The 14,050-nt window shown below is 38.8% G+C and overlaps 1 protein-coding gene across 1 annotated transcript in view; it reads left to right on the top strand.

The window, feature by feature from the left end:
- Positions 1-1,614: 1,614 nt before the first annotated feature.
- The window catches only part of DNAH6 (dynein axonemal heavy chain 6), a 248,121-nt gene continuing 235,685 nt past the window's right edge, over positions 1,615-14,050 (top strand). The window contains exons 1-4 of the mRNA XM_019756389.3: positions 1,615-1,756; positions 3,005-3,237; positions 9,394-9,564; positions 12,853-13,115. Of these exons, the coding sequence (XP_019611948.3) occupies positions 3,013-3,237; positions 9,394-9,564; positions 12,853-13,115 (659 nt within the window). The 5' untranslated portion in view covers positions 1,615-1,756; positions 3,005-3,012. The remainder of the gene's footprint in view (positions 1,757-3,004; positions 3,238-9,393; positions 9,565-12,852; positions 13,116-14,050) is intronic.

Below are 14,050 nucleotides of genomic sequence, written 5' to 3'. Positions count from 1 at the left end.
AAAAAAGAAATTCTGGGACTGAGGAGCAATAGTCTTTGTCTCCACTACATAAACATTGAAGGGAACAGATTAAAATATTCACAGCACATCTGAAATGAAATCTTTTTGGATGTATCTAACACTACAGATTATTATAATTTTATGCTCTAATGTACTGTGTTTCCCCAAAAATAAGACTGGGTCTTATATTAAGTCTTGCTCCAAAAGACGCATTAGGGCTTATGTTCAGGGGATGTCATCCTGAAAAATCATGCTAGGGCTTATTTTCTGGTTAGGTCTTATTTTCGGGGAAACACGGTATTGATTTGGTTTTGCATTTCTTTTTTTCATTTCCAGTTTATATAAATTATTATCTTTTATTGGCTCTGATTGGCTTTGTGTGTATCTTTCATCTCTAGGGAACTAGCATTTATTATGTCTACATTTGAAGTTTTTCTGAATTGTTTCTAAACTGAAGTTACTCCCTTTCTGCTTCCAGTTCCCGATTAGGGATTAGGCATTCTACTTTTGTCTCTGTCACAACTGGCTGCCTGACCTGGAGTAAATCACTTGCGCTCTCTCTGGATCTTAGTTCTCTTATTAATCAAATGGGGGAAGCTGGATTAAGTGATCTGTAATCTCCCTTCCAACTCTATTGTTATATGATTCTCTACCTTGTAGGCTGCGTCATACCTAGCATGTAAAATACCTACCTGAATACGCTAAGATTGAGAAAATGCAGGTTGTACCATACGTAAAGCACTTCATGTAGGGCTTGGCATTCAAGACAAGACACAAATATCAAGGTGAGAAAAAAAAGAGGGACCAAAAAGCGCAAAAGAAGATAATGAGTTCCAGCGGTGATTATGTCATCTTGAAGGGGCGGTTGAAAAGCAGGTGTAACATTTTCTCAGGACAAATGAAAAGGCTGCTTCCTCTATTAAGGAACTATGACCAGGCATCTTCAGTAAGCAACCTGTGCTGGGTGGGGTCGCCTACGTACAGCATTAGCAGCAGTCGTTTGGGGACTTAATTGGGAACAAGATCCAGGTCTGCTTTGGTAAATAGGGAGCGAGGACTCACAGTAACGCGGGCTCGTGCTACGTCTGACACTAGATTACCTTCCAGGTGGAAAAGAACAATAGTTGAAAACACACGGTGGAGTTTGAGGGAAAGAAAAGCCCGTGTTCCTTGCGCTTTAGGACACCCCCGGGAGGAGGTGGGCGGGAGGGGCAGCGATGCAGGATGCTCGCTCCCTCTGAGAGTGGGACCCGAACTGTCTACACAACGCACCCCCGTCCAGATTCTTGATTCTTCTAACAAGAAAAAGTTAGATTAAAGCGAACGTCGAGTCCATCTTAAGCATCTTGAGGGGGGGAAACAGAGAAAAAGACCCCTGCAGGGGGAGGGAAGGACAAGGAGCGTGGTTGATAAGCGAAGGAACAGTCAGAGCTGACCAAGTCCTTCCGTCGCCCTGCCTACCTGCCCGGGCAGTTCCCAGCGCCCAGGACGAACCCGGGGGTTAGAGTGCGGGCTGTTCCCCAACGAGCGACGTAGGAAATGTTCCAGAAATTGATGGTTGGACTGCCCGGAGAGCTGCGGTTGGCTGAGGCGTTGCCGTGGCGACAGGTTGAGCACAGGCGCAGTGTGCACCCAGAGGTCTGCTGGCTGCTAGGCAACGGGAAACATTCCCGACTACAGCCCCTTCCTGTTCGCAGCCCGGCTTTGCTCTGTCTCTGGAGACCCTAGGCGGAGACAATTGCTCTTGTCTGACTTGGTGAGTCTTGAAGAAATCTAACTATGGGGCTGGGCTCCTACTTCTAGGCTAGAGACAGCATGGCTTTCGGAGGACATAAAGAAAGCTCAAGAGAGGCAGAGAAAGTCAATGGCAAGACATTTCAGTGATTCCCTAGGACCCACCTATCATTTCAGACGTGTGGAAAATGAGGAATAGAGATAGCAATAGACTTGTCCAAGATTTCACACTGAATGGTCAGATCTAAACCCGAGCTCTTCAACATGGGGCCTGTCTGAATTGATGTGTACTCTAAATGTGAAATACACACTGGATTTTGAAGACATTGTAACAACAAATAAAATATCACATTAACCAGTTTTGTGCTGGTTACGTGTTGAAATGATAATATTTTGGATATGGTAAATAAAGCACGTTATTGAGATTAATTTCACCTGTTTCCTTTTGTGCACTTTTGAAGGTGGTTACTTTAAAAATTAAAATTGCATAGGAGACTTGCATTATATTCTGATTGGCCAGTGCAGATTTAGGCTAAAAGCTAGGCCAGCTGATGCCTGGTGCAAGACTTCATGTGCCATAATACCATTTTGAAGAGAAGTATCTCTGCCTTTCTGGTGGGGTGGGAGTGTGAGTGGTGAGGATGCAAGACCACTACACAAGGCTTATAGTTCTGGTATTCTCAGACCTTCCTACTTAAAGTGTATGAATCGGAACCTTCATTTTAACAAGTTCAAGTGAGTGATTCTCATGCACGTAAATGCTCCAGAAGGACTGTTTTAGGATTTAGCTCTCAATTCTCTTTTTTCCCTTGTTTGGTTCCTTCACGAATACTAGGCTGTATTTCTCAGATTGCTTGTATTACAATTACCAGCATTTTAAACAAGCTTCCCAGGAGATATTTTGCATACCCAAGTGTGAGAAACATTGATCTCCATGCTAATTGCACTTCCCTGCGTTCTTCCAATCTAGACCAGTGTGGTCCCCAAATCAGTGGCATAAGCAGCAGCAGCATCACCCAAAAACTTGTTAGAAATGAAAATTCCTGGGTTCAAGAAACTACAGGGCTTCTTGAAAGCCAGGAACAATTCCTAATTTTCATTCCTCTCGTTCAAGTCCTCCATTTGGGAAGAATGGGATAACTTTCCTGGGTTTTCTTTAGAGTGAGCAAATTTAGCTCTCTTTAGTTCTTAAAGGCCCCTCGACTAGCCCCATATCCCCCGTCCTTTTGTTCTACTTTTCATTTGTCTTTTCCTGACCCTACACTTTCAGAAGTGAGGATGGCTTTTCACAACTCAAAGATTGACTTCAACCTAAAAACTACTAAAGAGCAGGTGGAAAACCCTATGCTTACAAGATTGAATAGTATAAAGGTAAAGGGAAGACCGAGTTTTATAACACCCACAGAAAATGAAGCTGATACACAAGTCCTGGTGTTCAGTCACACTACGAAAGCCCAGGAGAGGACAAGAAAACGACAGCAGCCTATAAAACTAGAGCCTCTGGTAAGTTCGAAAACTAGCACCCTAGTGACTTTTGGCTACAGAGGAAGTTGCAAAATTGCTTTGGGGAATGAAAGTATTTTGAGACTCACAACAAAGAAGGAATGAAAATCTAAAAGTTAAGACTTGGGTTTTTTTTTAACATTTTTATTAAAAAACATACCTAACATACAACATTATATCAGTTTCAGGTGTACAGCATAGTTATTCCTAAACATTTATATACCTAAAGAAGTGATCACCGTGATAAGTCCAGCAACCCTCTGACACCTTACCATGCTATCACAATATTATTGACTATATTCCCCATGGTGTCCATTACATCCCCATGACTTATTTGTTTTGTACCTGGAAATTTGGACCTCTTATTTCCCTATACCTTTTCCACCACTTTTTAAAATTTTCAATTACAGTTGACGTTCACTATTATTTTATATTAATTTCAGATGTATAGCATAGTGGTTAGACATTTGTATAATTTAAGAAGTGATTCCCCTGACTAGTCTAGTACCAACCTGGCACTACACATAGTTGTTATCACATTGTTGACTATATTCCCTGTGCTTTACTTTACATTCCCATGACCATTTTGTAGCTATCAATTTTGTACTTCTTAATCCCTTCACCTTTTTCACCCCGCCCCCCAATTCCCTCCCATCTATCACCCTGATAAACCTAGTATCCATCTGACACCATATGTACTTATTACAATATTACTGAGTATATTCCTTATGCTATACCCTACATCCTCATCACTACTTTGTAACAAACAATTTGTACTTAATCCCTTTGGCTTTTTCACCTACCCTCTCAACCTCCCTCCTATCTGGCAACCATCAAAATGTTCTCTGTATCTGTGGGTTTATTTCTATTTTGTTTGTTTGTTTATTTTGTTCTTTAGATTCCACATATAAGCGAAATCACACTGCATCTGTCTTTCTCTGTCTGACACTCTGCTCAGCATAACACCCTCCAGGTTCATCCATGCTGCCACAGATGGCAAGAACCTATTTCCTTCCATGGCTGAGCAATATTCCATTGTATATATGTACTACCTACTTTTCATTAATTCTTCCATTGACAGACACCCAGGCTGCCTCCACATCTTGGCCGTTGTAAACAATGTTGCTATGAACATACGGATGCACATGTCCCCTTGAAGTAGCGTTTTGGGTTTCTTCAGATAAATACCCTGAAGTGGGATTACTGGGTCTTTCTTTGTCTCTTGTCATAGCCTTTGTTTTACAGTCTATTTTGTCTGGCATAAGTATTGCTATCCCAGCTTTTTTTTTCCTTGTTTCTATTTTCATGGAATATTATTTTCCAACCCTGTACTTTCAGTCTGTGCGTGCCTTAATATATGAAGTAAGTCTCTTGTAAGCTTCATATGTACAGGTCTTGTTTTCTTATTCATTAAGCCATGCTATCTTTTGATTGGAGCATTTAATCCATTTGTATTTAAAGTAAATTTTGATAGATATGTAGTTATTGCCATTTTATTATTCATATTTGTGATCTTTTCTTTTTCTTTTTTTCCTTCCTTCCTTCCTTCCTTCCTTCCTTCCTTCCTTCCTTCCTTCCTACCTTCCTTCCTTCCTTCCTTTCTTTCCATCTTAAAGAAGTCCCTCTAAGATTCCTTGAAATTCTGGTTTGGTGGTGATGAACCCCTTTAGTTTTTCTTGTCTGAGAAGGTCTTTATTTCTCCTTCCATTCTAAATGATAAAATTGCCTAGTAGAGTGATCTTGGATGTGGGTCCTTGCTTTTTATCACTTTGTGTTTCTTGCCAATCCCTTCTGGCCTGCAAAGTTTCTGTTGAGAAATCAGCTGATAGACTTATGGAAGCTCTCTTCTAGGTAACTAACTTCTTTTGCTGCTTTGAAGATTGTTTCTTTGTCTTTAACCTTTGGCACTTTAATTATGATGTTTCTTGGAGTTGGCAACATAGAGGGGTGGAGATTTTCCCTCCCTGTAATGATAACAATATTATAGTCAATTACAATTAGCTAAATTTGAGGGGCAAGATGGCGTCCTGGGTCTGCTATCAGCCACCAAAATCGAGTTCTGGCCAGTCTGGTAGCTGGCTCTTTTCTTAAGAATGATCTCATCACCTCCTTCTTTGTTTTCCCTTACTTCTTCCTTCCATTCCTCCGCTCTTCTCTCTCAGTGGCCCCGTTCTTTCCGCTTAAGGTAACAAGACTTATTTATGAAGTTATAAACACAATTACTTATTGAAAAAATTGTGAGTTCTAAGTAGTTTGAGGAAGGAGGGATATAGTGGCAAACAAAATTTTCTGGTGGATCTTCACCAGAAATTCTTCTAGAATTATGTACAATACAGATACTTAACTATGTAGGTTGTAAGGCTCTTTTGGATATTAGTGTAGCATTCAATACTGGGAACTTCAGAAAGAGTACTATGTGTAGTAATATGTATACAGGCATACCTCAGAGATACTGTGTTTGGTTCCAGACCACCATGGTAAAGTGAATATCACAATACAGTGAGTCACATGAACTTTTTCCATACCCAGTGCATATAAAAGTTATGTTTACACTCTGCTGTAATCTATTAAGTGTGCAATAGCATATGTCTGAAAAACTAATATCTTAATTAAAAACTACTTTATTGCTAAAAACTGCTAACCATCATCTGAACCTGTTGGGACAATGGCGCCAATAGAGTTGCTCGAAGCAGGGTTGCCACAAACCTTGAAGATGTAGAAAACAATATCGGCAAAGCGTGATAAAGCAAGCACAATAAAATAAGATATGCCTGTATTAATATAGTTTTATTATTTTTAAAGTAAATGCCTAGGGTCCTGAACAATTTTGTCTGAAAATGTCTAATTATAAGAATCCATTTATGTACGGGGCCAGTGGCGCAATGGATAACGCGTCTGACTACGGATCAGAAGAATCCATTTATGTGCTTGGATAATTATAAATCCATGTAAAGAAGCAGTGAAAGTGCATAAAGTAAATAGTGAAAATTCTCACTTCCGCCCTCAGACATCAACTACTATTATTTGTGGTTGCCCTTCGGGCTGCTTTATATGTTTATTCAAACATATATGTGTATATGTGAGTGTGCGTATAAACATATATAGCTTTAAAGTAAGATTATACAATACATACTGATCTTCAAAGTGCTTATTTCACTTAAATATTAATATATAGAAATCCATGCATACAGAGGTATCTTTTCTGACGCTGCACCGTATTTTGTTGCATGGATAACGCCATAATATAGTATCCTTTAACTGGTCTCCTATTGATGGGAGTTCAGGTTATATTTGTTGTTGTCATTTTTATTTTGTTATTTTAGATAAGACTACATTGAATGGTCTTTCCTTTGTACACATAAAGATGGATTCCTAGAAGTGTCATTTTATAGGTCATAAAATACGTATATCTTTAATTTTGAAAAATATTGCCCAATTGCACTCTAAGATTTCACCAGTTTAGTCTTTCCACCTACAGTGTATGACAGGGCCTATTTACCCACATCTTTGCCAAGCCTGATACTGTCAATTCTTTTGTTTTTGTTAGACAGATATGTGAAATGGCATCATGTTGTTGTAATTTTCATCTATTAATGGTTAAGTATATTTTCATTCATTCATTGGCATATATGTGACTTATTTTGTGGATTCTAGTCATAACCTTTTTCCACTTTAAAATTAGGTTATTTGCCTTTTCATATCAGTTTTTCAAATTTGCCCTCCTTCCACTCCCCTTTTCCCTCTGGTAACCACCATTCTGTTATTTTTATCTATGTATGAGTTTGTTTTGTTAGTTTATTTCTTTTTGTTTTATAGTGCATATATGAGTGAAATTATAGGTTTTTTTGCTTTTCCATCTGATTTATTTCATTTAGCAATATACTCTCAAGATCCATCCACGTTGTCACAAATGGCAATATTTCATCTTTTTAATTGCAAATGCTACTTCTGATAAGGGGTTAATATCCAAAATACATAGAGAACTCATACAACTTAATAACAACAAGAAATCTAATTTAAAAATGGGCAGAGGATCTAAACAGACATTTTTCCAAAGAAGTCATACAGACATATGAAAGCCAATAGACATATGAAAAGATGTTCAATATCACTACTTATTAGGGAAATATAGGTCAAAATCACACTGAGATATTACCTTACATCTGTTAGAATGGCTATTATCAAAAAGACAAGAAATAACTAGTGTTGGAGAGGATGTGGAGAAAAGGGAACACTCATACACTGTTGGTGGGAATGTAAATTGGTGCAGCCACTATAGAAATGGTCTGGAGTTTCCTTTAAAAATTAAAACTAGAACTACCATGTGATCCAGCAATTTTTCTTCTGAGTATTTAACCAAAAATATGAAAACACTAATTTATAAAGATATATGTACCCCTATGTTTGTTGCAGCATTATTTACAATATCCAAGACATGGAAATAATCTACATGTCCATCCATGAATGATTGGATAAAGAATAATTGGATTAAAATGTTGAATTCTTTATCAGGAAAATTACTTATCTTCATTTTATTAGTTATCTTTATTTTATTATTTATTTCATTTTTGTTCTGGGATTTTTTTCTTATTCTTTCATTTGAAATATATTCCTTTGTCTCCTTATTTTGTTGACTTTCTGTATTTGTTTCTGCCTCTCTTGATCTTGAAGGAGTGGCCTTGTGTAGGAGTGACTTTTGTGTAGGCTGCACATGCCAGGGAGCTTTGGCAGGCTGACTGGCGCCTAGGCAGGCATGTGGAGTGCCAGGGGTGTCCTGGCAGGCTGGCTGCCCGAACCTGGGTCAGGTGTGGCTCAAATGGCTGGGGCACGTGGTTCTGGGGGCACCCTGGCAAGCCAGCTGGCTAGGTATGGAGCAGGCATGGGGAAAGGCCCAGGCCCTGTGGCTTCTAGGCCACCTTGTCAGGCCACCTAGCTGGGTCTGGAGTGAGTGCTGGCTGAGGTGGCCCAGGGCACACTGTGGCAGCCTTGTAGGCTGGATAGAGCACTTGGACCAAGGTCCCACCTGCGCTAACTAGGTGGAAGGGGAACATAAGAAATGGCACTCACTGGCAACCCTGATCTTGGAGAGTTCCTGCAGTTCCCCAGTCATTTGGTAGTCGTCTTGGGATTAGTAAATAGTTTTAGGTTGTTTTGTTTTTTGTTTTTTTTCCATGTATAGTCTGTGTGCTCTTTAAAACACTGTTCTATTGCTGTGCCCTAGAGCAGGTGATTCTGCACGTGGGTCTCTAAATGATATTCCTCCCTACTGCAGGTTGCTCCACTGGGGGAGGGTTCCCATGGTTACTGCATCTCCCTCTCTCCTACCTTGCTCTATGTGGTCCCTCTCTCATTTGTTCTGCAGAATCTGTTAAATCTGCGCTCGGTCATTCTTCAGCTCTATTGTAGGTGTATACTTGGTGTGTCCTTGGGACGTGAGTCCAGGGTCTTCCTACACCTCCATCGTGGACCCCCATTCCCTCTTCTTAACTTGTGATTCTGGTCTATATTTCTTTTCCACTTTGTTACATAGGTGAGATCCCCCTCCCACCCTCATTACTATAGCGCCAGCTAGTCTTTTCTTCAGTAATAACTCAAGAGGTATTTTTAACCAAATGTAATTTACATATACCTGAAAACTTAACAGCTATTTACTACACTTACTCTCAGGCTTTTTCTCTCACTGCTGTGTATAAGAGATTAGCTATCATGCTACACTCATAATGCTTAGAACTTAAAACCATTATAGTGAATTCCTTGATTTAGTTTATTATGTCAAAACCTGAATTTTTACTGCCTTAGTTTGAAATTAGATTGACATAAGATAATGCCACCATTTTTTTAGTTCTTCAATCAGTGATAGCTACGGGAAGTGATTTATGTCTTTTCGGGAGAGTTGGGGGATTGTATGCTTCTTCCCACAGTAGCTGTTGTAATATTTAAAGTACAGAATTAATGGGAAACAACTAGAAAAGTCTAGTCGAGCAGTGGGTCATGGACAAACAATAGTGGTAGGAGCTACAATGATTGTGGTTTGGATAGGAAATTGGTCCCAGGAGAAAATCAGTTTCCAACAAGGATAGAGTCCAAAGGTAGTGAAGAATAAAACAAATTCACGTTAATATTAAAAACATTAACATGTCTCTTTATTCCCCAAAGCCAGTGCTAAAGGTCTACCAAGATCATAAGAGACCAGAATACTTAAATGAACAGAAGCGACTTCCGATGATCACTTCTGGAGTCTTAAAACCTACAGAAAGCACTGAAGAAAAGTCTATCAAATCACTTACTCAGTTTCTTGAGCATAAAGATGTGGAAAAAAAACAACAGGTATAGTATTGAAAGTACTTAATTAATTATTTTAATAAATTTTAGTTTTATATAGTACTGTTTACATGCTTTTAACACATAAGAATAATGGCCAAATCTTCTATCAGGTTGTATAATGGATTTGGGGAATCCAGTGTTTCTGAGTTCTTCCTATTGAAGGAAAGTTTGGACAGTAGAGGAAAATCATAAAGGAATCTTTTAGCATCTGTACAGTGTCTTCTGATCTCTTGCATGTAAAAAGAAGACGTAATAGTGTTTTAACTTTTATGAAATTTTCATCATTATTCCCCAAAATGGCAATCTTTGAAAACCTCGGGAAAGAACAATAAAATAGAAACTGCACCAGACAGAGAGACAACTTTTGTAACTAGTGAGAGTGGTAGAGTGGGAAGTTGCCTTACATGCAACAAACGAATAGTAGCTCTGGGGAGAAATCACCAGAGTATGGCTTTATATAAATACCTGTAGATAATTAAAGAAACAGAAATGGGAGAAAGTGTAGAGGACACACTCAATAAAAATGCCAATAGAGCCAAGATTTCTCTGAGCATTATATTGAGAGGATCCTTTGACATTTGTTAAACATTTCAGTGAGTGCTAATTGTCTTTCGGGCATTGGGCTAGGGTGCTAGAAATGAAGAGTTGAGGACAAGTTCTGTCCTCAAGGATTTCAGAATCGGGGGGTGGGCAGATGGACAAGTGAACACTCAAGGTATAATAAGAGCTCTCCTTGGTCATTTAATATATAAAATGATGGAGAACTGCATAGAAGAAATGCTTAAACCTGATGTCCAGGGGCATGGTCTGTGGAGGAAAACCTACTCTAAGGAGCTGCTCTAAACTTCAAGGAATGAGTGGAAAGTGAATGAGGCAGATGAGGCGGGAGAATTGGGAGCCTGAGAAGCCAGCTGGAAGGAGGCTAACTGTGGGTCTGGGTGACATAATCCTGAGAGAATGCTACATGATAAACAGTATAAAACTGTATAGCCTTAGTTAATTTGGTTTCTTTGAAGTAGAAAGAGAGAACGAGCTGTCCTAAGTAGGGCCAGGAAAGATCTGTTTGCCTATAAATTAATTAATTTGGTAAAAAGTGGGCTTCAAGAGCTTGCATTTAAAGAAGAGCAGAAAAATTGTATGGGTAAGTGGGATGAAGGGAGGAAGCTGGAAAGGAATGTTAAGTATGGGTTATACTTGATTGTAGCTGTAACTGAGTGAAGAATTACGTACAGAGTTAGGGGTTTAAGGGAAATTTGAAAGAAAGGGGATATGCCGTATAAAAGGAGAAGGGTATTTATTCTAAGAAGAGGGTCATTTGGGGGAGTATTGATTTCTCAGAATGAGTTTAGCATGGAAATGCAACAATGAGGATTTCCTGGAAGATAAAGGAAGGGCAGTTGGAGGCTTCGCTTCTGGTAATTAAGAAAGACGGAAGTATAAAATTGGACTGGGCATCCATCACAGAGGAGTACTACAGGTGTTCTACACTTTGTAAATAAATGCTTCTTTTATTCCCCCTCCTACCCCCACAAAATCTAAACTTACGGGTATGTGACTACTTAAATTGAATCACGTCTTCCCACTGAGATATACACAGGCATGCTTCGTTTCATTGCACTTCGCTTTATCGCGCTTGTGTTTTTACAAATGGAAGGCAAGACCCTCCAACAGGAAAAAGATTACAGTTTGCTTTATTACAACACTCACTTTATTATGTGGGTCTGGACTGAACCTACAATATCTCTGTAATTAGAAATTGTACTCAGATGAAAATGTGTAGGCCTATTGTTGAAGAAGTCTTTCATTTTGAATGCGGTAAAACTTTTAAAAGGAAATAACAAAGAAAACAAATGCATTTTCTGTTAAAATATTAATACTATAGTCTCACAAAAATGTTAAAGTTGACTATAGCCCTTGTTGAAACACTGGACCAAGGTAATATGTATTTTCTCTGGTTCTGTGTTTGTGTCTATTCTTTTCCATAAGAAAACAGTGCTGCTGCTGCTATCCCTGGCTAATAAGTGAAAGAAGCACTTTTTATGTCTTGACTTCAAAGATGTATTTTCTTCACCTCTGAACTTTCCAGGATTCTCTTCTCAAACTTCTATTCAGAATGGTATATTTTTTAAAGATGGGTAATAATGATCCCTGTGAATACAAACTTTCTGAAAATTGTTCCACAAAGCTTATGATAATAAGTCTCTTGTAGCTATGCAGCCTCTATTAGCTATGCTAACAGTCAATAAAGATATCATTTATGTATTTACATCAATTATTCAACAAAGGAGGTCTGCGATGGTGATTCTTTTATCTTAAAGCCAGTTACCTGTGTACTGTCAGCGAGACAAGGTGATGACTGTTGGAGTTAGTGTCAAATTTCCTCAAACAGGGTTACCAACTTCCTCCATAGGAGAGGGGATGTGGGTATTACTGCCCCAAAGTTTGTGGAAGAGGAATAAAGGAGTGTGAGTGGCATTGAGAATTCAGACAGCGGAACACAGGGAATAGAGCAAAGCTCATGTGTGTGAACATGGTGTGTAAACTAAGCCTTGATGCTTAGTGTGATCCATGGGCCAGAGCATCCACATCTCCTGGGAGCAGGTTAGAAATGCAGAATCTCAGGCTTCACTCCAGACCGACTGACTGAATCTTCATTTCAGCGGGACACACAGGTATTTCACATGCACATTTAAATGTGAGAAGCAGTGGTGTCCAGAATAGGCAGTTATGAGTTAATAACGTGTATGCTTCTCCAAGGCTATTACATAATGATTCCCAGTACTCAATGTAACCACCCCTCACATTCACAAAAAAACTATAGTTTATTATGACTTATGATTACAGCTGTCTAAGATTTCACTCACTGAAAAGCATCAGGTTGTCAAAACAAGGTGAGGAGTTTGCAGCGAGAGGAGAGGCCACAGTCAGCATACATGCAGAGCATCTGAGGACGGAGAGTGGTGTGTTTCCATGAACACCAGAGAGATGATAGTATTTCAGTGTAATCAACATTGAGTTACAGGAGAGGAAAAGGCAATAGGAGCTGACCCAGGGCTGCTTTTTGGTAAGGGGATGGGCGTCTGGGTAGGGAGTACTGAGAAAGAATATCACTGCCTTGGAAGGAATAAACACTTCAAATTGTTTGAAAATTTGCAGTTCTAAAATGCTTGCCTTTGAGCCCTGGACATCTCGGGAAGTAGAGAGATTGCTCCTTGAGATTAATATTTTGTCACTTTTTTATAGCTTTTGTTTTGCAAAAACTAATTTTTTTTTTAAAATGGCTTTATTTAGATCCAACGGCCTTCTGCTGAGATATTCTCTCCCTCTCCTCCTAAACTTCCACGTACCACAATTGGAAAAAGAAGTCTTTATGGCACTAGTTCCTCAACTTTCCCTAAGTACATTTTCCATGATCGGGAAGATGTCGTTAAAGCCAATGTACGTAATCCCTTGCAAATCATTAAAATAATACGTGAAAATGAACATCTTGGATTTCTTTATATGATCCCTGCAGTGCCAAGGTCTTCCATCGACTATGACAGATATAATCTGAAGTAAGTTCTCTTTTATGAAGCAATTTATTAACATTAAAAATTGCATACAAGATTGCAAATGCTATCCATAATTGATTATTCATGATAAATATGATCCAAAATAATTTTGGTTATCATCCAATGGTAAATGAATCTTAATCAAAAGAATTTTATTTTTTCCATTTATTTGTCATTTATTTATAGACATTAACAATTTATGGAGTAGCATACTGCTGTGCTTCTCATATGTTTATATTATGTAATCTATTTTTTATCAGTATTACAAACATAGTTTTGGTATTTTGTGATTACTGAGAAAAGAAGATAGAAATGTATAACAAGTAAATGATGTGTGATTTATTTTACATGTTATTTCGACTAACAGCAGTTGTTGAGATAGTCTTTCCTTGAATGTGAGAATAGTTCAGCTTTTCCACCAAATTCTTTGAACTACCTTCCTGATTCTCTGTTGTAGGAAGATAAAAAGACCTTCCAGGAATTCTCCAGTTCTCTCTTACACTGCACTGTAGTTTTGATTGAATCAGACAGCACTGAGGAGAGCTCTCCTACTGGGGAGAAGTGAGGGAGAAGAAAAACATTTTAATCAAATTTCAGAATAATAGATTTATTGTAAATCCAAAAGAACTTACCAGGAGTGAGAAATAATTTATGGAAAGAACCGAGATGCTTATGAAAGTCCAATTATTCAGGAAAATGTGTTGAGTACCCACTCTGCAGCAGGAACTCTTCTAGGTGCTAGAGCTACATTAGCGAACCATCCGGATCAAAATCACTGCCCTCATGTAGCTTACATTTTAGCAGAGGGAGACAATAATAAGCACGAGACATGAGTACATTATATAGAATGCTAGGAGGTGATTAATATCATGGGGAAAATAGAGTTCAAGCAAAGGAGATTGGGAGCTCTGGGGAAGTGATTGTGAATTAACCAAGGT

This window comes from Rhinolophus sinicus, chromosome 2 (genome assembly GCF_057876585.1).
Source record: "Rhinolophus sinicus isolate RSI-liver-muscle chromosome 2, RSI-T2T, whole genome shotgun sequence".
Classification (NCBI taxonomy): domain Eukaryota; kingdom Metazoa; phylum Chordata; class Mammalia; order Chiroptera; family Rhinolophidae; genus Rhinolophus; species Rhinolophus sinicus.
This window is presented reverse-complemented; position numbering and strand designations above follow the sequence as displayed.